The sequence below is a fragment of the Eublepharis macularius genome, chromosome 2 (assembly GCF_028583425.1).
Source record: "Eublepharis macularius isolate TG4126 chromosome 2, MPM_Emac_v1.0, whole genome shotgun sequence".
Lineage (NCBI taxonomy): Eukaryota > Metazoa > Chordata > Lepidosauria > Squamata > Eublepharidae > Eublepharis > Eublepharis macularius.
In genome coordinates, this window is record NC_072791.1 from 208,426,946 (window position 1) to 208,454,567 (window position 27,622).

The 27,622-nt window shown below is 48.2% G+C and overlaps 1 protein-coding gene across 2 annotated transcripts in view; it reads right to left on the reverse strand.

Annotated features, from left to right (window-relative positions):
- The window catches only part of SPAG16 (sperm associated antigen 16), a 556,878-nt gene that overhangs the window by 505,835 nt on the left and 23,421 nt on the right, over positions 1-27,622 (reverse strand). For both annotated transcript variants that reach the window (XM_054971970.1, XM_054971971.1), the window contains exons 7-8: positions 22,180-22,249; positions 17,768-17,913 (exon numbers count right to left, since the gene is read on the reverse strand). In XM_054971970.1, coding sequence (XP_054827945.1) covers positions 17,768-17,913; positions 22,180-22,249 — 216 coding nt within the window. The remainder of the gene's footprint in view (positions 1-17,767; positions 17,914-22,179; positions 22,250-27,622) is intronic.

The window sequence follows — 27,622 nt, forward strand, 5'->3', positions numbered from 1 at the left end:
AAGGCTGAATTTTTAAAAAAAGATTGAAAATGAACACATGGGGAATCCTACAAGAGATGCATCTCCATCATCCATACTTAAATTCCCTCCCATCCGAACTGGAGAGTCCTGCCTGGGCTGATCCAGAGCCAGGAGGCAGAGGCCGACACACATGCTGGGCAAACTGGCTTCTGTTGTGACACAGCCCAGAGGAGCAGCAGCAGCTATGCCCTTTTCAAACTACGCTACTTTTTCTGGCACCAGAAGCGGCCATCCCTCCAGGCCACCAGGGTCTTTACAATTTATGTTTTAACAAAGCATCAATTTCATACTGATAGATTGAACTAACATTGTAATAAAAGCTGCAGCAGGTTCTCTGAATTCCCTGATTTCATTTTCAAGTCTCTAGCCCATTCTCTTGTAGAGATAAGGGAAAAGGCAGCTCTCCGCAATGGAAGGGGCAAGAGGCTTACTTTTTTAAACAAAAGAAAGCTGGGAATGTAGGGAACCTGCTTCACCTTTTATTGCTGTACTGGTTTTTAACTGTAAATAAATCTGACTGACTGACACCTTTTATTGCAGCATTAGGTTGATCTACCAATATGAAATTATTTTTTAAAAAGCAAGGCTGTAGCCCCTGTTGCAGGAATATGCCTTTTTCTCGTATCTCCACAAAGGAAGAAGCTAGAGACCTCCTTTTTTAAAAGAAAAAGAAAGCTAAGAATTCAGAGAACCTGATGCACCTATTATTAAAATGGCAAGTCAATATACCAATATGAAATTGACAATTTTGAAAAGATCAAAACAAAACCAGAGAGGTGATGGGGAGGAGCAGTTCGATGACTAACATCCAATCATCAAAAAGTGGGTTGGAGCTGGGTGGGAATGGGTGGGACAAACAAAACCAAAGAAACATTACATGCAAAAAAAAAAAGGAGACTCAAAATTGGCTTCCAGAAAAAATTCAGGGTAAAAGTTCAAAAGAACTGGGGGGAAAAACAGGAGGAAACCAAAAAACTTGAAGCAAAAACGAAAGGCAAAAAAATGCATGTAGAACTCAGGGGATAAATCGAAGCAGTATGGGGCCAGAACTGGCAGAAAAAAACCATGTGGAAATGCAAGAGAGCTATGGGTACACTGGAACTTTAATTTGAGGACCGCAGTGTGTGTTTTCTGCCAGAGAAGAGTTACGAAATTGCTTCAGGGGTTTTAACAATTAGCACGGTGACTGAGTAGACTCACTAGACATCGAGGAAACATGCTGTTCACATACAGAGAGGCAGGTGGAAGTGCATCTAACATAAAACAGTATTACAACTGTTGTAAGTACTGAGATTTAAGTCGCAAACTAGGGCTGACACCCCCCATGTCTCTGCCCCCCCTCTCCTGCTGGATGCAAGTCTATGGCAGACAGACAGGTCAACTTGTTTATTACAACCCCCTTTTTGTCGTGTAGTTAGATTTTGCCTTTAACCTTCTTCTTCTTCTTTTTCTTACACCCTCTGGGTAGTCTGCTGCCTGCCACCAGGAATTATATTCCAAAATAGTTAATTTAAATTTCCACCTGAATAATGTGCCCAAGCATCAGGCTTCTTCGTGAGAATATGTGGCCCTGAGGATAGGAATGGGATATATATAGGAATAACGTATACTCTGGGATGGAAAAAAAATTAAATAAACATTTATTTTTACAAGAAGCGTATTGGTTTCACACTATTGCTTAAGCTTGATGGTTTCAAAGATAGTTATCGGTTCTTAAAGTTTCCTTACATAGGCTCAGTCACGTAACTTTCTCTCTGAGGTGCACAAACAATTTGCCTGCTTCAGATAGATCAGTCTCTCATTCAAATATACATAGACTTTCTCTCTCAGGCACACACACAGTTTGCCTGCTTTGCACAGACTGAATATTCTCTCTCAGAAATATATACTCTCAGGCTGCACACAGCTTGCCTGTCCAAACCAGAAAGCAGAATGAATCTTTCCCCTCCACTCTGTAACTAAAAACCGCAGTTCACTCCACCCACACTTCCAGTCATCAACCAATCATCTCACTCACTCATCCACCTCTTTAAACCCCACTCTTCCATCTGTATCACACCAAGCGTTTAAAGAAACACGTACACATTTAAAATCATAACACTGTTCTTAAATTATCCAGCTCTGGACTTTGAGAGGGAGTGAAGTGAGCACCACTTTTGCCTGCATCTTCTCTCAGTCTGTGCTGGAGATGTGGTGAAAAGCGCTCTTCCCAGAACTTAAAACTTAGGTAGAAAATCAGCAGGACAGTTTATCTAGTTGGCACCCTGTACAAAACACACATTTCCAACTCGGAATCTCCCCAACATCACCACCAACCCCCCCCCACCAGCCTAGCCAGGACACTCATTGGACCTTAGCACAATTCTGTGCAGAAGCACCAAAAATGTTCTCTCGCCACAGGAAGATTCAGATAGATGCTAGGGGAAATAGAGACCACGCTGCCAATGTTTTAAAACAAGCAGAAGCCCAAGCCCACAGTGACACACAAAATGAAGCTAGTGAAGGCTGCTGGGTTGTTCTTGTGTTCATTTCCTTCTCTATGGGGGTGGGAAGGAACAGGAGGGCCAGCGATGAAGGGCAGCTGCTGCAGCTCTGCCTCGAAGTTCCTCTGGATCAGTGAGTGACAGAGTAGGCTGTACTGCAGACTGCAGAAAGAGGAGAATTTGGGTCACCCAAAATTACCCCTCCTTCTTGCTTTCTGAGGTCTTCCTTATACCAACGTACAGCGTGCATGTGTGTATATGTGCGTGCGCATGTGTATGTTGTCCGGGGTCTGAGCCCCAGCCCCCAGACTTGACAAGAGGGAACAGCAGGGGACAAAAGGGTGGCAGCAACCCCACCCCCCAAGCCGGCAACCAGGGCCAGAACCTACCTACTCCAGGGGGAAGGGGTAAAAGGCCAGAACCTCAGAGGGGTGGAGGGGGCAAGGAGAGACCAGCCAGTCCCACCTTCCAGGGGGAAGAAAGGGGGCTAAGCAGGCCAGAGGGAAAGGGCCACAGCAGGGGGAATGTGGGACCAGCAGCAGCAGCAGCAACCCAAGCAGAGCCCTTACCTGGCAGGGAGAGGAAGCAGCCTCTACAGCCCAGAGCCACACCATGGCTAGAAGACAGCAGCCTGGCTCAGGAGTTGCTAGAAGCCAAGCCTCTCCAGGGGGGGCTGCCACAGGCATTCTGGGGGAGGAGATGGGTAGCCCCGCCCAGCATTGCTGAGCTGGCAGCGCAGAAGCTGGCTAAGGCAGCACCTCATGAGCAAGGCCAGGCAAGCCCAATAGCACGGAGGCTGGCTGGGGCAGCTCCTCGTGAGCAAGGCCAGGCAAGCTCAATAGTACAGAGGCTGGCTGGGGCAGCTCCTCGTGAGCAAGGCCAAGGAGCCCTCAGCTGGGGATGGCTTGCACTCAACCCCACCCTACCAGCAAAGCAAAGGAGCCCAGGAGGGATTAGTGGTTGGGGGGAAACACCTGGAGGGACGCACAGCTGGGCCCGGTCAGGAGAAGGAACAAGCCTAGAAGGAGGGCGGGGCAGAGAGAGGAAACCCTATAAAGGGTGGCTGGGAAGAGCTCTGGGGGGTGGGTGTGAGTGAGGAGTGATGATGTGGAGTGAGAGCAGTAGAATGCAAGGGTGGAGGCTTGGAGGAGAGTTCTGGAAGGAGGAGATGAAGGAGGACGCAGAGGGTAAGCAGGCCAGGTTGAGCAGGCCAGCGAGTGGACTGAGAGGGAGTCTGGGTGAGGTATACCGCCCCTCCTTCCACAGAGCAGGGTCCTGCAGAGTCCCTGGCCCCCCCTGTGATGTCAGGAGCAGACCGCCCAGTGCCACGCCCAGCGGCAGCCGCGGCAAGCCCTGACAAGTTGGTGGCCCGTACGGGGACAGTCGTTCCGACGCAGGCGCCAGTCGAAGGGATGTATCCTGACGCCGACGCCCCAGCAGACCTCAGACTGTGGCTGGAGGAACGCTTGGACAGGATACGGGGGAAGCTGGAGGCGGCCTTCCAAACAGCTCAGGCAGAGCTAATGCAAGCCGTAGAGCAGCGGATGCAAGCCTGCGCCCCCACAGCCTCCTCGCCCGTGGTATGTGCGTTGGCTTGGGAAATTAACCCGCCAGCTGGCAAGAGGGTGCAGAGTCTGTGCGCCACCGTGAGGATAGGCCGGCAGAGCCTGCAGGCCCTGTTGGACTCAGGGAGTGCAGTCTCGGCGATCCACACCCAACTCGTCCCAGCTGCCACCCCAGTGCACCGCTGGATCCCGGTGACGGATGTGATGGGCCGCACCCTGCCGTATCCTGCGGTCTGGGTGATGGTGGAATACCTGGGGGCGATCCGTCGCATAGAGGTCGTCAAGGTAGCCCACTTACCCCACCCAATGCTGCTGGGAAGAGATGCCCCGGAGTTCTACAGGCTGCTCAGAGAGGCAGCAGGGGGGTTGGCAGGCCCACGAGTCGCCCCAGTTCTGCAAGTGGAGGAGGCCGCCAACCCAGACGAGGGTCCCTCTGTCAGACCAGGGGCAGAACCACGGGCTGAAGACCCAGCTGGACCCCCGGCAGACCGCCCATTCCGCGATGCCCAAGGGGCAGATGAGTCCTTGCAGCACTTACGAGAGACAGCAGCTCGGGAGGAGGAGCAGGTGCGGGATGAGCGGAGGGCCCAACGGCTCCCTCGCATCGAGAAGCAAGGAGGGGTTTGGGTTCGCATAGCTCGCGCCCCAAATGGCCAGGGGGAGGTCCGCCAGCTATTGGTGCCAGCAGCCTACCGGGCCGAAGTCCTCCGCACGGCCCATGAGCATGCATGGGCCGGGCATCTGGGGCACCACAAGACCCTGAGGAAGATCCTCGAGCGTTTCTTCTGGCCCTCAGTGAACGCAGACGTGAAGGCACACTGCCGCTCCTGCCCCACCTGCCAGAGGGTGGCAGCGAGACGCCCGCCAAAGGCCCCTCTTTCCCCGCTGCCAGTGATGGGGGTGCCCTTCCAGCGGATAGCGATGGACTTCATTGGCCCACTGCCGCGCACACCCCGGGGATACCGTTTTGCCCTGGTGATCGTGGACTATGCCACACGTTTCCCAGAGGTCATTCCTTTAAAAACTATGCAGACCCCGGGGGTGGTCCGGGCGCTGTCCAAGCTGTTCGCGATGGTGGGGCTGCCCAGCGAAATCTTGACGGACCGGGGAGGGCCCTTCCGAGCAAAGGCCATGCGTCAGCTCTGTCAGAACTTGGGGATCCGGCAGGTGTTCACCTCTGCCTACCACCCCCAAACAGATGGATTGGCAGAGCGCCTGAATCAGACGGTTAAGGAGGCCCTGAAAAAGATGACGCATGACAAACCTCACCAGTGGGACCTGTATCCCCTGATGTTTGCCCTCCGAGAGACCCCCCAGGCCTCCACTGGCTTCAGCCCATTTGAACTGCTGTACGGGCGGAAGCCACGGGGAATGCTCTCCCGCCTGGTGGAGCAATGGGGTCCCCAAGCCAGCCCCCCAGCTCCCCCAGTCCAGGAGTATGTGAGCCAACTCCGCGAGCGGGTGCAGCAGTTTCAAGCGGAAGCAGGCCGACAGCTGGCCCATGCCCAGACACAACAGAAGGCTGCGTACGACCGGGGTACGCGACAGAGAACCTTCCAGCTAGGGGAGAAGGTCCTCGTCCACCGCAGTTTTCCCCAGGGAGGAGGGGGACCCCTGGCGAGGCCCCTATGTGGTGACAAAAGTATTAGGGCCCACAACCTATGAGGTCCAGTGTGGGCCTCGTCGACGTCAGAGGAAGACGCTCCACGTGAACCTGCTGAAGAGGTGGTATGAGCGGGACAGCCAGGAGTGCCGGCTGGCTGAGGACCCCCTGGAGCTTCCTGACAGTGAGCTGCCATGGACTGCCGAGGCCCCAGAGTTCGAGGAACCACAGGTGGACCCTCAGCTCAACCCTGCCCAAAAGGCCCAGCTGCAGGACCTGTGGAAGCGAGTGCCCGGGGTCTTTTCAAGACGCCCCGGGGTTACAAAATTAGTGCACCATGCCATCCCAACCCAGCCGGGGCAGTCTGCCCGGTCGACCTGGCGCCCCATTCCCCGGAAGCAGTGGGAGGCAGTGAACCAGGAGACGGAGGAGATGCTGCGCATGGGGGTCATTGAACCCTCCCAGAGTGAGTGGCGCAGCCCTATAGTGTTGGTGCCGAAGCCGGATGGGACGACCCGCTTCTGCATCGACTACCGGGAACTGAACAAAGTGGCCAAGTTCGATGCCTACCCCATGCCCAGGGCGGACGTCCTGGTCGGGCAGCTGGGGCCAGCCCGGTACCTGTCGGCCCTCGACCTGACGAAGAGGTATTGGCAGGTACCAGTGCGCCCTGAGGATAGGGAGAAAACCGCCTTTGCCACCCCCCGGGGCCTCTTCCAGTTCCGCCGCATGCCCTTCGGCCTCCACGGGGCGGCAGCTACCTTCCAGCGGTTGGTGGACCAAGTCCTGGGGGACTGTCGGGACTTCGCGATGGCCTATATCGATGACATCGTCATCTTCAGCCCTGACTGGCCCACCCACCTACGGCACCTGGAAAGGGTCCTCAAGGCACTACAGAAAGCGGGTCTGAAGGCCAATCCCAAGAAAAGCCACTTGGGGTTCCAGGAACTCAGGTACCTGGGCTTTGTGATAGGGGGAGGGCAGGTCCGGCCACCACCTGAAAAGGTGGCCTCCATCGCAGACGTGCCCCAACCACAAACCAAGCGGCAGCTCAGGCGGTTTCTGGGGCTCATGGGGTATTATGGGCGCTTCATCCCACATTTTGCGGCCCGCTCAGCCCCCCTGACTGACTGTCTGAAGAAGGGCAGCCCCAATCGTCTCAGCTGGACCCCGGAACAGGTGGCTGCCTTCACTGACCTGCGCACCGCCCTGTCCGACACAACAAAGCTGTGGAACCCGGACTTTGAGCGGCCTTTCATATTGGCAACCGATGCGTCGGCCTCAGGCCTTGGGGCAGTCCTAATGCAGGAGCAAGAAGGAATAAAGGTACCCATCCTGTTCATAAGCCGCAAGCTCCAGCCCGCGGAGCAGAAGTATGCCACCGTAGAACGGGAAGCCCTCGCCATCAAATGGGCCATAGGAGCACTACGGTATTACCTAGCCAACAACCCGTTCACGCTAATGACGGATCACGCGCCACTCCAGTGGATGCACAGGATGAAGGAGCACAACCCCCGCATCCTGCGGTGGTACCTTTCCCTTCTGCCATTCCAATTCTCCGTAGTGTACCGCCGGGGGGCCAACCACCTGGATGCGGATTTCATGTCCCGCCTCTTCGAGCCGGGCCCCTCCGAGCCAACGTCCAGGCTAAGAGGGGGTGTGTGTCCGGGGTCTGAGCCCCAGCCCCCAGACTTGACAAGAGGGAACAGCAGGGGACAAAAGGGTGGCAGCAACCCCACCCCCCAAGCCGGCAACCAGGGCCAGAACCTACCTACTCCAGGGGGAAGGGGTAAAAGGCCAGAACCTCAGAGGGGTGGAGGGGGCAAGGAGAGACCAGCCAGTCCCACCTTCCAGGGGGAAGAAAGGGGGCTAAGCAGGCCAGAGGGAAAGGGCCACAGCAGGGGGAATATGGGACCAGCAGCAGCAGCAGCAGCAGCAACCCAAGCAGAGCCCTTACCTGGCAGGGAGAGGAAGCAGCCTCTACAGCCCAGAGCCACACCATGGCTAGAAGACAGCAGCCTGGCTCAGGAGTTGCTAGAAGCCAAGCCTCTCCAGGGGGGGCTGCCACAGGCATTCTGGGGGAGGAGATGGGTAGCCCCGCCCAGCATTGCTGAGCTGGCAGCGCAGAAGCTGGCTAAGGCAGCACCTCATGAGCAAGGCCAGGCAAGCCCAATAGCACGGAGGCTGGCTGGGGCAGCTCCTCGTGAGCAAGGCCAGGCAAGCTCAATAGTACAGAGGCTGGCTGGGGCAGCTCCTCGTGAGCAAGGCCAAGGAGCCCTCAGCTGGGGATGGCTTGCACTCAACCCCACCCTACCAGCAAAGCAAAGGAGCCCAGGAGGGATTAGTGGTTGGGGGGAAACACCTGGAGGGACGCACAGCTGGGCCCGGTCAGGAGAAGGAACAAGCCTAGAAGGAGGGCGGGGCAGAGAGAGGAAACCCTATAAAGGGTGGCTGGGAAGAGCTCTGGGGGGTGGGTGTGAGTGAGGAGTGATGATGTGGAGTGAGAGCAGTAGAATGCAAGGGTGGAGGCTTGGAGGAGAGTTCTGGAAGGAGGAGATGAAGGAGGACGCAGAGGGTAAGCAGGCCAGGTTGAGCAGGCCAGCGAGTGGACTGAGAGGGAGTCTGGGTGAGGTATACCGCCCCTCCTTCCACAGAGCAGGGTCCTGCAGAGTCCCTGGCCCCCCCTGTGACGTCAGGAGCAGACCGCCCAGTGCCACGCCCAGCGGCAGCCGCGGCAAGCCCTGACATATGTTTCTGATTACCATTCCCAGATGACTGCCTGTGCTTGTGCCAGGCTGGTGGTTCTGCTGCTGTGTGGTTGATGTGTTGGTGCTTGGTTTTGTTCTGCAGTGATTCTGTCTGGCTTCAGATTCTGTTGGGCTTGCAACAATGTCCTTGCTTTACTTTGGTTCTGCTGAGATTCTCTGGTTTCACATTGGTTCTGTTGAGCTTTGTTGATTCAGCTTGCATTGGGACTGGCTTTTGTCCAGGGATTGCCCCTGTGTTTTTGTTTACGGTTTTTTTGTCCCGGAAATACTTTAAATCCCCCCTCCCATAGGAAACAGTGGAGACTGGCTAGAGGCTCCTTGTTTAGGGGCCCATAGAAGTGGACCACTTGGTCTAATCTTCTTGACACTTGGAGGTCTGTAGTTGACATGAAGTAGCAGCTTCCCTGCGATTCTGGTGGAGTTTGCACAAAAAAAACACCCTCCCCCACAGCTCCCCTGCATAGTTTCTCCCATAGGGAATTATGGAACTGAATACATTTGGATTCTTGAATAAAACCCAGATCCAATTACTATACCTGTATTTTTGGACCCGAGTATCAGGAATACTGACTACACATAGTATTCTGAATATCCAGATCTGAATAATATCAGGGGAGAATTACGCACAACTCTAGGGGCCATGACAATCAATAAACCTGTGAATTATGGGTCCTTAGTGCATGGCTGGATAGCAGCCCAAACAAAGTTGTTTTAAAAGACACAAAGCAAGCATTCCAACAGCTGACTTTGGAGCAGAATTATTCTGGCAATTACTAATCCATAAATTAGCCAGCATGTGGGCCTAGTATTGTCTTTCATTTATAGGTTAGCAGGATCTAAAAACACTTAAGACTTAATTTTATACTCCCCAAAGTCTAACAATACTAAAAAATACAATATAAATAATTCTGGATATGAGGAAAAACAGTATGCAAGACTAACTTATTTGTGGTATATTACAGTGATTCAATATCATGAAAAACTAAAAGCTGATACATATAGATATTATTTCTTTGGGAGATATTTATATATACAAGCTTTGTTTAAATATAACAGAAAATGTTTAGATGACTACATCCATAATTTGAGACAGAAAGAATAATTATTTTCTAAAATAAATATTGCTGCAAATCAGGGCCAGCAAGACAAAGAATTCATCAGATTTCAGTGCCAGTCTTGGAAAGGCCCACGTCACAAAGGAGGTGTGATGAGCAGAGAGTCTTTGTAAGTTCTGAATTATCTAGAAACTGAACTTTTCTATATTCTGTGTTTTCCTTCTCCAGTTTCCATCATTTATCTATCTGAGCATGTGTTTATAATAAATGTTTTAAAATCAGGCAGCCACTCAACTCACACTAGTTATTAAGAAAAGCAGAGGAAGGACTTTTACTGTTGTACTCATACACAGTGACATTTTGTGCCATGTAATTATGTACATGGTGTAAGAGTGGCCGAGAGGGCGTGCATGTGTGAGGGCTTCCCCCCCCCGCCCACCTTCTCACCAGGTATTCCAGGTCTGCCATCGCCCAAGCGGTTTTGACCTTTCCCTTCTTTACCAACGGCTTGGAGCACTGATTGAGCTCCTTGTGCATGTGTTGGGTGTGAACACTCATAGCTCCCACCCTGTTTTCCCCTGTTTTCTATCCAATGCAGCCTAGCTAGGAGATTGTAGAGTATGCATGGAATAAATACTCAGATGCCAGGTGAGGCTCTTTGAAAACAAGTTGATGGTTTAAAACAGAAATATCTTTATTCACTATAACACAACTTCACACACTTGAACACACGCACATAGGAAAAAGTGTATCACAGCATTAAAGGACTATTGTAGAATGGGGATAGTCTAAGCTTTAGAGACAGAGATGTTACCTTAGTATCTCCTCCCTGGGATGAACTCAAGCCTTCTGGAACTCATGTAATAGAGGCTAGTTTAGACAGATGCCACTCTTCCCTCCCGGGTTCCTCGCCAGGGTTTGTGGGCCAGATCTTTTAACTCTTTCTGCCCCAGCTGGGTGGGTTTCCCCTTGCCCTGACACAAAGTTGGGGTATAATCCCATATGGAACACTCTACCTGTTCTGTTCAACCTGGAATGCACATCTCTTTCCTTTATTTACCCACTCAGATCATCCAAATAGCCATCCATCTTGCTCCTTCCCAGCAGTTGGGCAAATGGTTATCTCCTTGCATGAAATTCTTCTCCAATCAGCTGGCAATTTAAGTAATTTATTATTCTTTTCCCTGGGAAAGAGCGTTCATCCCAGAGACATGGCCCCAAATACCAACTCAGTGAGGAATTTCACTCCCAAAGACTCCGAGTTTGTCACCCCTGGAGTAGTCAGTGCAAACAGTGAATAATGTGCACAAAAGAAACTGTGTTCTTTAGGTGGATAGCTGTGTTAGTCTGCAGTAGAAGAGCAAAATTTGAGTCCAGTAAAAGACCAACAAGATTTGCAGGCTACAAGCTTTCAAGAATCAATCTTGAGAGTCAGTCTGGTATCTGATGAAGGGAGCTTTGACTCTCCAAAGCTTATACCTATGAAATCTTGTCAGTCTAAGATGCTATTACTAATCTATTATTTAATAATAACTAGTAACAAAGCCTGTTGTGGGAAAAAATACAACAGGCTCTAGAAAGGGGCGGGCGGGCGGGCAGGCATTGCCCCATCCTTCGTGACTGATCCCAGCCGGGTAAAGGAGGGGTAGTTAATCTCTGACCAATAACAATCACTATAAATATAAATATTTTGCTATCCAAATCCCTCTATAGACCCATATAAAATTCAAATACAAAGAAGAAGGAGTATTCCCGAAGGGGTCCCCAACAAACATATGGTAGGTGTCCACAATTAAATATAATAATAATTCTTGATGACAGAATTCTTTTACAAGTGGAATCGGCTTAGAAAGAGTCACTAAGGACCCACACACCCAACAAGGGACCAGCTATCAATACGCTTATTTCTCAATGCATTGCTTCATCAGGGGTTGATAGACCTTTCCAGCGAGTATCAAATCTGGCACTTGAGCTCTCTCCTGCGTCAGTCGGATGCACCCAATCTACTGGCTCAAGCGCCAGATTTATACACGGTGGACTCCTTCGAGAATACTCCTCCTTCACACCTAAAAAGAAAAAGAAAAGGATTAAAATGAATAAGAACTTACAAAGGATTCTCTGATGTGTATCAAGATTTAAAGCGCCCACACGGGAGTGCCACTTTTGCCTTGGCTGTCTGTTTACTTATTAATTGTGCTACTTTGTATATTTATTTATTGAATTGTGGATAGAATTTTGAATGAGAATTTTATATGGGACAGTAGAAGAATTTGTATAATGAATCATTTATATTTATAGTGATTGTTATTTGTCAGAGATTAATTGCACTGAGTCACTTTAAATAACCATAAAACTATATAACTATACTATATTACTCTATTGAAAGGTTTTTGGTCCCTTGGGTGTGGTTTTCCATTTTAGGTCTAGTGTTGATACCAAGGGCACTTCTTTGGTTAGCAGAGAGAAGAAGGGGGGGGCAAACATTACCACCTGCTCTGCTCCTGATCTTGGTCAGGGGAAGGGAAGGCAGGCATTGCCACCTGCTCCGTGCCTGATCCCAGCTGGGTGAAAACAGAAGGTGGGCATTGCCACCTGCTCCACGACTGATCCAAGATGGGTGAAGGCAGTGGGTGGGCATTGCCAGTGGCGTAGTGTGGCTTTAGGGCTTCTGAGGCACTGACGGTTTCTCCGAGCATGCTCCCGGGCCTACGTGATGACATCACTTCTGGTGACGTCATATTGTAAGATGCAGACGCAGCCCCTTCCACGCCGCCGCAGTGAGCTCAGTCAGCTCGGCATCGGGCTGCACGCAGGCAGTGTGGCTGCTCTCCTAAAGGGCACAACGCAGTCGCTAGCTGGGCGCTCAGCTGGCTGTGGTGGCGCGGGCAACTGTGCTGCGCCCTTTGGGAGAGCGGCTGTGCTTCCCACACATGGCCAGCTCGCTGGGCACTGAGCCAGTTGAGCTCACTGCGGTGGCAGTGGCCAGTGGCCGCGTCTTGCACCCCTCCAAATCCTGCACCTGGGAGGGCTGCCCCTCCTACCCCCATCATGCTACGCCACTGGGCATTGCCACCTGCTCTGCTCCTGATCCCAGCTGAATGTAGGGGGGCTGGCATTGACACCTGCCCCGCATCTGATCCCAGCAGGATGAAGGCATGGGTGGGCACTGCCACCTGCTCCACTCCTGATCCCAGCTGGGTGAAGGCGGGGACAAGCATTGCCTCCTGTTCCACACCTGATCCTGCGCTGGGCTTCCCGCTGTGGCACTCTGAGGGACTGGCTGCCTCTTCTGGGCTTCCCTCCACAGCAGCACCCTCTGGTGGCTCACCAGGGTAGGAAGTGAGTTGTCTGGCGCACAAGTAGCCTTTTATATAATAGGATAGTACTGTTTGTGTATGCACCTGTTCACCATACCTGATTAACTGAGATGGTAATTTTTGGTTCAAACCTCATATCTACCGCAAATTTACTAGGTAAGAATATAAGAAGAGCCCTGCTGGAGCAGACCAGTGATCCATCTAGTCCAGCATCCCATCCCACATAGTGGCCAAGCAGTTATTCTGGAGGGCCAACAATAGGGTATAGGAACTGAAGCCTTTCCTTGATTTTGCCTCCTGGCACTGTTATTCACAGGTTTACTGCCTTTGGATGTAGAGGTTCCCTTTAGTCACCATGGCTTGTAGCCACTGATAGACCTATCCTCCATGACTCTGTCCTATCTGCTTTTAAAGCTATCTGTACTAGTGGCCATCACTACATCCACTGGCAGAAAATTCCACATTTTAATCACTTACTGTGTAAAGAAGTTATTTCCTTGTATTTCCTTTTGTCTGTCCTGAATCTACTGCCCATCAACTTCCATGGATGCCCCCAAGTTCTAATATTTTGTAGGAAAGTTCTCTCTGTCTACTCACTCTATACCATGCGTAATTTTATAAACCTCTATCATGTGCCCCTTTAGCCATCTCTTTTCTAAAATAGAAATTCCCAGACTCTTCAGCCTTTCCTCATACAAAAGGTGCTCACTTGTTCATGTTGGTTGCCTTCTTCTGCGTTTTTCCAGCTCTGCAATATCCTTTTTGAGATACGGTGACCAGAACTGTTCACACAGTATTTTAAATGATACCATACTGTAGATCTACATAGAGGCATTTTAAGATTGGCTATTTTATTTTCAATCCCATTGCTAATAATCCCCAGCATAGAAAAGAGCAAGAGTCTAGTAGCACCTATAAGACTAATGAAATTTGTGGTAGGGTATGAGCTTTCGTGAGTCACAGCTCACTCCTTCAGATACATATCTGAAGAAGTGGGCTGTGATTCACGAAAGCTCATACCCTACCACAAATTTTGTTAGTCTTATAGGTGCTACTGGACTCTTGCTCTTTTCTACTGCTACAGGCAGACTAACACAGCTACCCATCTTGATCTATTCCCGGCACAGAGTTTTTCAGTGCTGTGGCACACTGGGTCGACACTTTCATAGAGCTATCTACGATGACCCCAAAGAACATAAGAAAAGCCATGTTGGATCACGCCAATGGCCCATCCAAGTCCAACACTGTGTCACGCAGGGGCCAAAACCCAGGTGTCCTCAGGAGGTTTGCCAGTGGGGAAGGGACACTAGAAGCCCTCCCACTGATTGCTCCCCCCAAACACCAAGAATACAGAGCATCACTGCCCTAGACAGAGAGTTCCATCTACACCTTGTGGCTAATAGGCACTGATGGACCTCTGCTCCATATGTTTATCCAATCCCCTCTTGAAGCTGTCTATGCTTGAAGCTGCCACCACCTCATGAGGCAGTGAATTCCACGTGTTAATCACCCTTTGGGAAAGTCTCTTTCCCTCTCAGCCTCAGCATGTTCAGACCCCATAAGCATATACTTAAAGCAAAAACCTGAAGTCTATGCTATATCTACATTGAGAATCATAAAATATTATCTAAAATGCTGACCTCTGGGGGGGGGGGGGGTTGGATTAATTCAAATGTGTGATAAAACACCACTCAATAAATCTTAACTATAAGGCATTCCAAGCTACACACCCATTAAGCCTAATTTTTTCTACAGAATCCAATATTACATTGGAAATTATGATGCATTTCTTCAAGGGGGCATCTGTACAATAATTTATGTTTCCAATTTCTCTCTAGGAAAAGAAATTCTGTGAGTTTGATCACCACTACCAGTTGGAAAAGCACCAGTTTAAGCTAGATAAGATTACTCTGGTTCCCAATTGGATGTGCCGGAGGCAGTGTGTGGGAGGAGTCAGCCAATGCACAGGAACAGTGGTGTGCAAAATGAAAATAAGTTCTTTTTCTGTCTCTATAGTGGGGAAGTTGTAAGGGGGAATGAATCAATCGATAAATTAAATCAATAATGCAAGCTAGACAGTGTTTGAATCAGAACAGAGAAATTGGGCATTCATTAGCTGGCAATTTAAACTCTGTATATCTGCTTGATGTTATGGGATGTTCTTCACTGCTTCTAGAGGAGGGAATAGCTGGTGCACACACCCCTCCATATTCTGTTAGATCCTATAAATGTTTATTCAGGAGTAAATGCCATTACGTTCAGTGGGGCTTATTACTCTTAAAGGAATAAGCAATCATCTGTGCAAGAAATTACTTACTGGATGTTCCATCATGTTGCTTGTATTGAGTTACACAATGTAATCTGCTTTGTGAAAGGCGGACTACAAATAATGTAAATAAGTAAGTTCCTGCTTTTAAAAACCCAGTGGATTCTAATAGTACTTACATAAAAGTAATCTCCAGTTAGTTTAATGGGACTGAAACTGACATACCTGCGGGACCGTTTCTCGCCATACGTTCCCCAGAGAACACTTGGTTCTGCTGACAAACACCTTCTGGTGGTCCCCAGCCCCAGGGACATTCGTCTAGCCTCGACCAGAGCCAGAGTCTTTTTGGCCCTGGCACCAGCCCGGTGGAACTACTTCTCCGTCAAAACTAGGGCCTTGCGGCACTCGCTTCAGGTATCCAATTCGGGTAAAATACCTGAATCGAGCCTGATTCAGAAAGCTTCAGTATTTCCAAATCGGAGCCAGCATCCTGGCTCTGATTCGGAAATACCGAATTAAAGCTTCCCGAAGCATTCATAATGCTTCAGGAAGCTTTGGGGGGCCCCAGGGGTTAAATTTAAAGGGCCCTTTTGCAAGAGAAAGGGCCCTTCAAACTTTTCCATTCCCCACCCTTACCTTCCCACCCCCACTTACCTGGCACTGGCTGGAGGAGGAGGCCCTCCCACCTCCCTGCTGGCCTCTGGTGGCAGCGGTGGCCCTCTCTGCCAGCCAGCCACACCAGCTGCAGCTGCGCCGTGACGGCAGCAGGGGAGGCTTTCTCCGCCGGCCAGCTGGCCAGCACAGAGTTGGCGGCTGGAGCCTGACCAGGTAAGTGGGGTGGGGGGATGGGGTTGAAGGGTGGGGTTTAAGAGTGGGGGTGGGCCTCCCCCCTCCCCTGTCCCCATCACTTCACTATGCTCTGAATCTTTACGGATTATACCAAAGCAACTTAGAAACCTGAATCCAAAGTGGCATGCCACTTCAGATTTCGGTGTTTTTTCCAAAACTTTTCCCACTTTGGGAAACCCAAATATTTTTCAGGTACACACCTCTAGTTACAGTTACGCAGGGCCTGTAAGATGGAAATGTTCCACCAGGCCTAAAGTTGTGACTGAGGCTTGGCGAATGGTCCAACTGCCCACCCCCCGCTGTGATCTGTGGTACACGTGTTATTAACATCTTATATCATCTACTTGCCCTATCCCATAACATCTCGTATGATAGGGTGTATTGTGAACACTGATAGCTAACTTGAATAACCTGTTTTAACATGATAATGTGACTGTTTTTACTTCAATGTACAGAATTTTAAATTGTTTTATCGTTACTATAGTGTTATAAGCAGCTCTGAGCCCGCTTGTGGGGAGGGTGGGTAAAATCAATTAAATTAAGTTAAATTAAATTAATTCTTATTCCCAAATAAGTATGATTATAATTAGCAGCCCTGAACAGATTTTTTAAAATCTAATTCACTTTTTGGAATCTGATTGATCCATACACATTTCTTTTTTTGAAAAAGACTATAGACAAGTTAAAATCATATTGTGGAGCAACTTATTTATGTGACTTACTCTTCTCAGCAATGAAATCATCAAATCATAGCTGACTTCAGTTCTCATCAAAGCCCCAATTATGGCAAGCTTGGATATGACACACTGTGTCAAGCATAACATTAACCTGGTGAAATGTGTTTCATATGTTGAATCTCCCAACATTTTTGTGATGGTCCTCCTCAACAGCAGCCACTTGGTAACTGGGCTTCCCCCCCACCTCCAATACCCAGTCATAGTCAGTCTGTGGTAGTTCTCAAAATTCCAGAAATCCCCTCAAGATCACAAATCCTCATCAAAACCTTGACTTAATAGTTTAATGCAATAAATGACATAATGCTTGGATACTATCCTCCTTGGAAATAACTCCATATATATCATGACAGTGAATACAAGAGCCTTCTCGATTGATGGTTAACAGATGGCAATGCAGCAAACCTCTCATGATTAAAAGACAGATCCATCACTGACATACTTTCCTCCTTGTGACCCGTAAGAGGAACATTTCCAAGTTTAGAAGGCAATGGGATGGAGGTAATCAGGACATGTGCAGATATTTCAGGGGGAAAGTTACAGGGATCTTGGGCTCCCTAGCAAACTAAACCTAATTACTAAACTAAATAACGCAATTACTAAACTAAACTAAGTAAGATTACGCTTGATAAAATGCACTGTAGATATTTCAAACCCGCCCCACAAGCTTTGGGGTATTCCCCCACAGAAAAATGGAACTGTATTTTTCCATGGCTTCAAACCTCTACCCCAAAGTCTCCTGTATCAACTCTACCCAAAAGCTGGCCCTCTTATCAAGTCTCCCTCCTGCAGCCAACGCTCATCCACACCTTCAAATTACCCCATCTCTCTCACCCAAACCTGGAGATAAGTAGCCATTTCCACAGTTTATCAGCTGCAAAATCCTCAGTATCAGAGCTAATTTAAACCAGCTTCATTTAAGCCATTCCACAAGGGAAGGTCAGAGGCTGATTTTTGGCATGGTTGCTGGTGTTAAGAGGCTACACAACCCTATGACAAACAGTGATACAGCAACTCATCATGGCATTTGTTGCTTTTTGTGCCATTACATAATAGAGTATTAGGCCAGATTCTATGTTAAGTATACAAACTGAGAAGCATCATACCTTTGGATACCTCCTACGCATCTCCTTTCCTGGATCCTTGGGTGGGTCAGACAGATTAACCTCCAAATATCCTTTTGGTTTCTTGGCTTCTTTAAGAGCTTTCTGGGAAGTTCCTTCTAATCCATTCTCTTTTTCACATTTTTGACCTGTCATAAAATAAAAGTAGCTTGTTATTAATCTTTTTCAGTATTTATATAAATTCAACCTGTCTCGCAGGGAAAGCGAAGTTTGATTCATCTAGGGCTGGAGCCCATGGAACATTTATGCTTTTGCAAGAAACACAAGGACATCATTGCAAGTGGCTCTTATGCCAAGTCAACTTGACTGTCTTTGGTACTGCATTTCTGCTTGTGCAAGACACAGAGCAAGTTTGGTGTATAGTGGTTAAGAGTGCAGGGATTCTAATCTGGAGAGCCAAGTTTGATTCTCGCTTCTCCACTTGAAGCCAGCTGGCTGACCTTGGGTCATTCACAGCTCTTCCAGAGCTCTCTCAGCCCCACCCACCTCAGAGGGTGATTGTTTGGGGGATAATAACATTCTTTGTAAATCACTCTGAGCGGGTGTTAAGTTGTTCTGAAGGGTGGTATATAAATCAAATGTTGTTGCTGTTGTTGTTATAAGCTACATTTCAGCACACACCCTAATAATGACCTTATTTAATGAAATCATATAGCACCTCTAAACTGGACTGTAATGACTCCATCAAGCAGTCATTTGGTTTTTGATTTTTTTTTACATCAACACTTGCTGGAAACAAAAAATCAGTGCTTGATCTTACAGGAAGTGGTTCATAATATCTTGTACCAACAGAACAGCATAAAGTTCTCTTCTGCTATCGCATGGCAGGATCCAACCCTAATTTCCTCATTATTTCATTTCGTTAAAACATTTTATGTGCCATCTTTCCACCCAAACTGAGTCATCAAGGCGATGAACATCAAGGCATTAAAACATGTATAACATTAACACGTTTAAAATGCATCTATAAATATTTTAAAATACAGTAAAGACAAACACAACCAGAGAGGAGGGCTAGTAAGAATTTACTAGAGGTACACCAAACGAAACAGAAAAGTTTTCACACACTGGTGAAAGTCAATGACAGAGGGAGATAGACAAATATCCTCGGAGAGGGAGTTCCAAAGTTTTGGTGCCACAAGTGAGAAGGCCCTTTCACAAGCTGCCAACCCTCTAGCCTCAGATAGTGGGGCCACCTGAAGCAGAGCCTCCAGAGATAACCAGAGTGGACAGGTAGGCTCATATGGGAAAAGGTATGCTTGCCCCAAGCTGTATAGGGCTCTAAAGGTCAATACTAGCTCCCTGAATTGGGCCCAGAAGTAAACTGGGAGCCAATATAGATGGAACAAGATTGGAGTGATATGTCCCCCGGGACCCACTCCATTCAACATTTTGGCCACAGTATTCTGTACCAACTGTAGCTGCTGGACAGTCCTCAAGGGCCTCCCCATCTAGACCACATTGCAGTCATCTAATTTAGATGTTACCAGGGCATGCACCGTAGTGGCAAGATCCTTCTCATCCAGGAAGAGCTGCAGCTGGCTCACCAGCTGGAGTTGGTGAAAGACACATCTGGTCACTGCTGCCACCTATTTATCCAACAGGAGGCCCAGGTCCAGCAGCTCCCCAAAACTATGAACCTGCTCCTTTAGACAGAGTGTGAGCCCATCCAGGACAGGAAATATCTCCATTTTGGGGTCAAAGTTTCCCCTGACCAGTAGCACATCCTCTTTGTAAGGATTAAGTTTCAGTCCAATCAACTGCTTGCTTAAAGGGACGAAAGTATTGGGATCCCAACCGAAATAGGTAGCATGATTGTTTGCCTACAGATTCTTCTGAGTATCCATGTGAGCTGACCGGCCTAGTAGCCTTACTCTGAAATCCCCCTTTGGAATGGCCTGGCATCAAGAGCGTTCTACCACCCAAAGGGGCATATCTGCTGTTCTCCTCTGTCCTGGCTTGACCCAGGTTCAAATCTCCACTCTACTATGGAAGCTAGCTAGGTGACCATGGACCAGTCACGCACTCTCAGGCTAACTTGCCTCATAGGGTAGTTGTGAGGATAAAATGGAGGAAAGGAAAACAATGTAAGCCACTATGAGTACTCTTTGGAGAGAAAGGTGGGAAATAAGTAAATGCAAGTAAATAAATATGAACTGGCTGATGTAATGCATCTTGGAGTACAGGGGTTCTCTGTAGCAATTAAATGCAGGCTTCAGGTATTATGAGTATCAACTTGCCTTTACCATGTTTTGCTTGTATATTGGTAACTTAAACAAATACTACAAAGATACCCTAAGGCCCCAGAGCTCTCATCCTAAGGAAACGACACCCTGGGCTGCTTGGGGAAGTGAGGCACACAACAATAGATAGAATTTGAGTCAGTATAGTGCCTTGTGGGAGCTCAAGCGAGTAGAAGGGCACCAAATTGGATCACTTTTAATTTCTGCCCGAGGGCTCCCTATTCATGTTGAACAATTTTCCTGACTCCACTGCTGCAAGCAGAATCTGAAAGGCACCACCAACACACAATTTCAAAGTGGGGAGCTTAAGGAAAGGCAGCAGGCAGTAATCAATGTTATATTCAATGATTCATTTCCCCCAGAGAAGGTGTTGCTAGGGCAAAAAGGAAAATCAGTCATTACAAACAGAAAGATAATGTTTATCAACCCACATGTTGGTGATGCTCTACCCTGAAAATATAATCCATGCAAAAGCTCTTTTGTTTTCACTGAAGTGAAGAGACAGAAAGGGAAAGAGACAGGATTCCAACAGAGGCTTCTAGCCGTCACCGAAGGGTGATTTTGCAGACTACTCCCTTGCTTTTGCATGAAAGAAAAATGAGGGCAAGTCCTCTGCTGAGTCCTCACTCATCTCAAAGTATGATGGCACCCGAAGAATCATTTCTCTGACCAACTCCAACAAGGCCCACCATTGTTATGCTGCCCCCAAGCAAAATTGAGTGGATTGGTCAGAGAACTGGTCCTCCCACCTCAAGTGATGTGACCCAGACTTCAAACTGAACTGAGTGAGTGAGTGAGCAAGCAGGCGAGCAAGTGTGTTCATAACGATTTCAACATCTAAAAGCACTGTTTCTGTTTATCCATTAAAGGTAGGCATTGTAATGTAATTGTGAAGAATCTAATCATGCAACTATTAACAAATACCACAGCCTGATGTTTTACACAGACTTATTTGAAAATAAGTCACTGGCATGTAGATTTAAGACTTCAGTGTAATCACATTTCACTGTAGTAACTATTTATTTGTAATCTATTCGGTTACTGAAAAATCAAGTAAAAGCAATTCAATAATGGGAATAGAAGATTCAGAATAAAAATATTAATATTATATTGCCAAATCTGCAAATATATCTCATACAGTTATTCATAGGAAAGGGGGATGACCTTGTTCTGTAAAATTGACCAAGGGATATGACTTATGGCCAGCTGCAGATTCTAGTCAGACCGTAGCAGTAAACCTGAGTGGTATAGGTTCCATTCTCCAGCTTAGCATGCACACTCTTGACCCCTTACTAAATATTTCCCAGATGCTGAATTCAGCTTAGGTATCTAATTTACTAATATAACAGAGCTTGTTCTTCAAAAAGGTTTGCAAGGATTCGTTTGAAGAGATTCACATTTTGCTTAAAATTAATCTCCCATATTCTTAAACCCGCATACCTCAGACAAGGAGGGAGACTGGGGGTCTGCTGAGCCCTATGGCAGCAACTTTGAGCTCGGGCCCTGCATTTGCAATACGGAAACGTATTAAAAAGTATTTAAAATGTATTTAAAACAACAGAGGCTTGACACAATCCTCCTGCAGAGAAGTGTCCGTGTTCAAAGGCATCGCCGTGGGGCACAACAGATCCTTATCACCCTCCCCTTCTCTTCAGCACTCAATATGCAAGATGATTGGGAGGAAAGGGAAGCTTTGTCGGCCAGTTGTTTCTCCTGCCTCACTTTGTCAAAGCAGGTCACTTGGAGCTCACGTTCCCTGATCCAGTAGTGGGGCAGGGGATGGGTGGCAATACAGAAGGCACAAACAGGATCTCTTAATAATCTGGTGCAGTCCCTGTATGCACATCCTGCAGAGGATAGAGGATGAATAAGGCCTTGCTGAGTTCTACAGCATCCTTCTAAATATGGCCCATGCCAGACTGGCTCAAATCCAGAGTATTTATTTAAGAACATGATGGGACCTTCTCAGCTCCAGAGGGTTTATTTATGAGAAACACCACCAGCGACATCCCAGCACTAATGAAGTTGGATATAGATGTATCTATATTTACCCGTTATGACCTCTGCCACACACTGAAATTTCGCTTTCACTTAATAATCTCTAAATTGAGCTCAGAAAATTGGGATTTTTATATATAGGAGAATTTTTACCTCTAGCCATAGATATCTGTATGTTGCTTCCAGGTTCTAAACTTTGCAAGGTGGCTCGCAAACCAGTAATCTGAAAAATAAGAGAGAATAAAAAAGATATTTTGAATCATTTCTCCTCACCAAGAAAATTTGAAACAATACATAAAATAAGTCTAAAATATGTTCACATGATCAGAATCCAAGGGCACTCCACAACAACAGTTTCCTTTCAGATTACTTATTTCATACACTCAGCCAGGGTGATCGAAGAGGGGTAAAGAGATATTTCCACTTTCTCATGAACACTTCACAAAGCCTGCCAGGAACCATATATAACTTGCCAAACCTTCTTTGCTCCACCTCCCTTGTTTCAACTGTTGTGCAAAGGGGGTGTCAAAATCACAGTGGGTCTTGACCTGGTGGCTTGAAGGATATCAGGCAGGGATTCAGTCATCAAGCACTGATCAAGAAAGGAACTGTGGAGGGGCCCAGCTTCTTGCCACTGTAATGGCAGGAATGTTTCTCGACCACTATAAAGCTTTCTAGGCTGGGATTTTTCTAATGGTCTGAGACCTGAGATGGGACACCTGAGATGACATACAAACCATCTTGGCCTCCCTCTCTGTCAGACTGTGGCTAGATAAGGCACTCTCTGCAAGGTTCCCTTTGAAAGCAAGAATAAGTCCAGTGTCTGGCAAAAGAAGTTTTATTGCAGATAAGGTCCATTATAGTCCACTGTCCTGAATAGGAGACTCAGGATGGTACATGATCATTGTTACCAATGAAGAGCAAGCATAGGATACAGAGTAATAATACCCATCTGGAACAGCCTCCCCCCACAGTTCTCAAAACAACATCTTTCAGTCCTGGGAAGCTGCTCTCCTTCAAGGCCAATGCTTGGTGGAACGGTGTTAGACATAACAATCTCCTCTGGTGGGAATGCTGCATGGGAACTGGTGCACCTGGGGAGAAAGCACTTAAACACTAGAAGCATTAGAAAATGGAGTCAGTACAGTTTAGATATATACTGGACCTGACATTCTGCCCCCCTTAAAATAGATCCCCCCCTGGCTTATATGGATAGCGAGCATGAAAAGCTTTGGTTAATCTAGGAGCATGAACATGTGCAGAGTTCACCCATTCATCGTAACCAGAATCAAAGTCCTTCCAGCGAATGAGGTAAAAAAGCTGGTTTCGCTTGAGCTTAGAGTCCAAGATTTGTTGTACCTCATAGTGTATTTGGTCGTCAATCAAAGTTGGAATGGGTGGAGCTTTGATGTGCCATTTGTTGTCGGTGGGAGCTCTCTTTAGAAGGCTGACGTGGAACGTATCATGCACATGGCGCAGGTTTTTGGGCAAAGTTACAGCAACAGTTACGTTATTTATTATTTTGCGCACAGGAAAAGGTCCCAGGAATTTTAGAGCGAGTTTGCGGCTGGTTTGAGCTAGCTTTAGGTTCTTTGTGGAAATATACACATGATCTCCAGGTTGTAATTCCCATTCGGCCACACGATGGCGATCTGCGTATTTTTTGTAATCCAATTTAGCCTTTTCAAGGTGTTTCTTAATAAGAGTCCACTGCTGCGCCGCCTCCCCCCACCATGAAGATACATCTGGCAGTTTAGAGGAATGGAAAGGGGGGGCGTCTAACGGGAAGGGATCGAAGTGAGTTCCGTACACGATTTTGAATGGAGCCTCTCCCGTTGAAGCGTGTACACTGTTGTTATAGGAGAATTCGGCTAGGGGGAGAAGGTCCACCCAATTATCTTGTTGAAAATTAATGTAGCAACGAAGAAATTGCTCTAAAATTTGGTTAGTTTTTTCGGATTGTCCGTCGGTTTGTGGGTGGTGGCTTGAACTGATGCCTTGTTCAATATTCAACATTTTCAAAAGCTCCCGCCAGAAGTTGGCAACGAACTGTCCGCCGCGATCCGAAATCACCTTGGACGGAAAAGAATGTAATTTCACGATGTGTTTCAAAAACAGATCCGCTAGCTTTCGCGCGGAGGGTATAGCATTACAGGGGATAAAATGTGCTTGTTTGGAGAACAGATCTACCACCACTAAAATACAATTATGTCCTTTTGAGATAGGTAGATCAGTAATAAAATCCATGGATATTACTTCCCAGGGTCTGTTTGGTGTTTCCAATGGTTGCAGGAGACCCGGAGGCTTCCCTTTCCTGGTTTTGGCGCTGAGGCAAACAGGACAGGAACTAACGTATTGGGAAATGTCTTTGCGCATGCCCGGCCACCAGAATTGTCTTTGGACGAGATGCAAAGTTTTTAGATACCCATAATGTCCAGCAGTGGGAGCATCATGACAGCGCTGCAAAATTTCCAGTCGGAGGCTGTCTGGGACATACAATTTGCCGCCGGCCAACCAATCCCCTTGTGGGGATTGGGTCAGTTTGCTCCGCGGAGCTCTATCCCCCTCCTTCTCTATTTCAGCTTTAAGTTTCGATTTCCATTCCTGGTTGGCTGGGAGGGGCTGTTTGGCGCGGCTGCGAGTAGTCACCACGCCCCCAAGTTGCCTAGGCGAGAAGACCGTGTCGACCGTCTCCGCCCGTTTGCTCTTATGTTGGGGCATGCGCGATAGGGCGTCCGCCAGAAAGTTAGTTTTGCCCGGGAGATAATTTAGAGTGAAGTTGAATTTCGAAAAGAATTCCGCCCACCGCAATTGCTTGGCATTCAGTCTGCGTGGGCTCCGGAGGGCCTCTAAATTTTTATGGTCTGTCCAGACCTCAAAAGGGTATCGTGCCCCCTCCAGCCAATGTCTCCAGTTAGTAAGAGCTGCTTTTACTGCAAAGGCCTCCTTCTCCCACACATTCCAATTCCTTTCCGCTGCAGAAAATTTTCTAGACAAGAACGCACAAGGACGCAATTTCCCATCCTCCCCCTTCTGTAGCAAAACCCCCCCTATCGCCGTATCGCTGGTGTCGACCTGTACTATGAAGGGGGATTGTTCGTTGGGGTGGGAGAGGATGGGTTCTGTTACAAATTGTTCTTTTAGGCAGTCGAAAGCTGTTTGGCAATCGGGGGTCCATTGTAATTTGGAAGAGGGTTTCTTAGCTTGGTCCCCTTTATCTTTGGTTTTCAGCAGTTCTGTTAAGGGGAGCGTGATTTGGGCGAAATTTGCTATGAAGTCCCTATAAAAGTTGGCAAAACCCAGGAAGGATTGCAGTTCTTTACGGGTGGTGGGCGTTTGCCAATCTTGTATCGCCTGTATTTTGGCTGGATCCATTTTCAGACCCTCTTGGGAGATACAATACCCAAGGTAAGTGAGTTCTGTTTTATGGAATTCACATTTGGACAATTTGATGGGCAGTTTATTCCTCATCAAGGTGGCTAGGACCTTTTGTACCATTTGAATATGTTCTTCCTCGGTGTCCGAATAAATTAAAACATCATCAAGGTACACCACCACCCCTTTGTACAGAAATTCGTGTAGAACTTCGTTTATCATGGACATGAATACAGACGGGGCTCCCGTCAATCCAAAGGGCATAACTAAGTATTCATATTGTCCGAGGGGCGTATTAAACGCGGTTTTCCACTCATCCCCTGCCTTGATACGAACGTGGAAGTAGGCATCTTTTAGATCTAATTTCGTAAAGATCTTACCTTGGGCCACGACGTTGAGAAGGTCTCGGATGAGCGGTAGAGGATAGGCGTTGTTGGTGGATACTGCATTCAGTCCTCGGAAATCCGTGCAGAGTCTGAGTCCTCCATCCTTCTTTTTTACGAAGAGGACCGGAGCGGCGTGGGGGCTAGAGGCTGGGCGGATGAACCCACGTTGAAGGTTGGTGTCGATGAATTTCCGGAGCTCTTCGCGCTCATGGAGACTCATGGGGTAGAGTCTCCCTTTGGGTAGCGAGGCTCCTGGTAAAATTTCCACCGCACAGTCCGTTCGTCGATGCGGGGGTAGAGTGTCCGCTTCCTCCTCCGAGAAAGCGTTTAGAAAAGGCCAGTAAGGTTCGGGTATTTGGTTGACTTCTTCTTGGGTAAGGAGGGCCTTTTCTTTCTGAGTAGGGTCTTCGCCCCAGTTTTGATTCCAACGGTGATTTTCACAGTTGGCGTGACTGAAAGTAATGCATCCCTGTGCCCAGTCTATGTAGGGGTTGTGATCACATAGCCACTTGCTGCCTAGGATTAACGGGTACTTGGCAGTAGAGCCGATGACAAAGGACCTCTTCTCCCAATGTTGTCCCATGCCTGTGATCACCGGGATGGTTTCAGTTGTAACAGGATTCATGTTGGTACCATCCATTTGTTCAAAGATTACTGGATTTTGTAAATCCCGAGTTGGTAAAACCAGTCCATTGACTAGAGCAGGGGCTATGATGTCTCTTGAGCAGCCCGAGTCGATTAGAGCTTGCACCCGAATGTGCATTTTTCTCTCTGGGTTGATCAGAGTCACGGGCATGAATAAAATGGACCCAGGTGGCCGGTTCGGTGCAGGAACGGGCTTGGGGCGGATCTGTCGTTTGGGCCCTTTTACGACAGATCCATCTCGTTTCCCGACTGGGGGCTCTCTGGGTTGACTTCTGCGTTTGGGGAAGCGGGGTCGTATTCCATAACTTCTTCCGCTTCTAGTCCCCTCTCTGAGGCGGGCCTTTGGGAAGCGCCGCGGCCTCTGTTCGCTCGAGGTGCGGGAATCGGGCGTTGGAGAGTAGGAAATGGAGCAAGGGTTGGGCGCCTTAGTTGAAGCGGAGGTCTTTGCACAGGCCGGTAGGGGCATTGTGCTGCAAAGTGACCGGCTTGTCCGCATTGCAAACACAGCCCTTGTTGCCATCTAGCATCTCTCGCTCCACGGGTGGCGTACCCAGCTCCCCGTCCTCCCTTCTGCAAAGACAAGGGTCTTCTTTGCCCCGTTTGTTGTTGTTGTTCAACCAAACGGACTTCCAAAATGCGATTCTCAACTTCGCATGCAAGTTGAATCCAACCCAACAAGGTAGGGGGATTGTCCTGCATGAGAGCTCTGTCCAAAAGTCTCGGGTTTAGTCCTTGCTTGAACAGGATGATTTTGGTGGACTCCTCACACCTAGGGCATTTGGCAGCCAATTGTCGGAATTTCGTGATATAGTCTCTCGCTGACATGCTGCCCTGTTTAATGGCCTGCAATTCTGTTCGGGCCCTAGTTTCCTCTAAGGGGTCTTCATATTGTGCTCTAATAGCATCTACCAACCCCTGGAGAGTATCGAGTTCTGGGGCCCCGATATTATATAGTCCTACGTACCAGTCCGCTGCTTTCCCTTGTAAGCGGGAGCCGAGATGTTCAATTTGGCTGGCCTCGCTGCCGAAGAGATGTCCCCACCGGTTGAAGAATTGCACAACTTGCACTAGGAAAAAACCCAGTTTGGAGGGATCCCCATCAAAAGTGGCTTCCAGTTTCACCCAACCCATTGGGAGGTCTTGCCTCGGAGCCGGTGCTGGGTAGAAGTCCGCCGGAAGCATCAATGGCA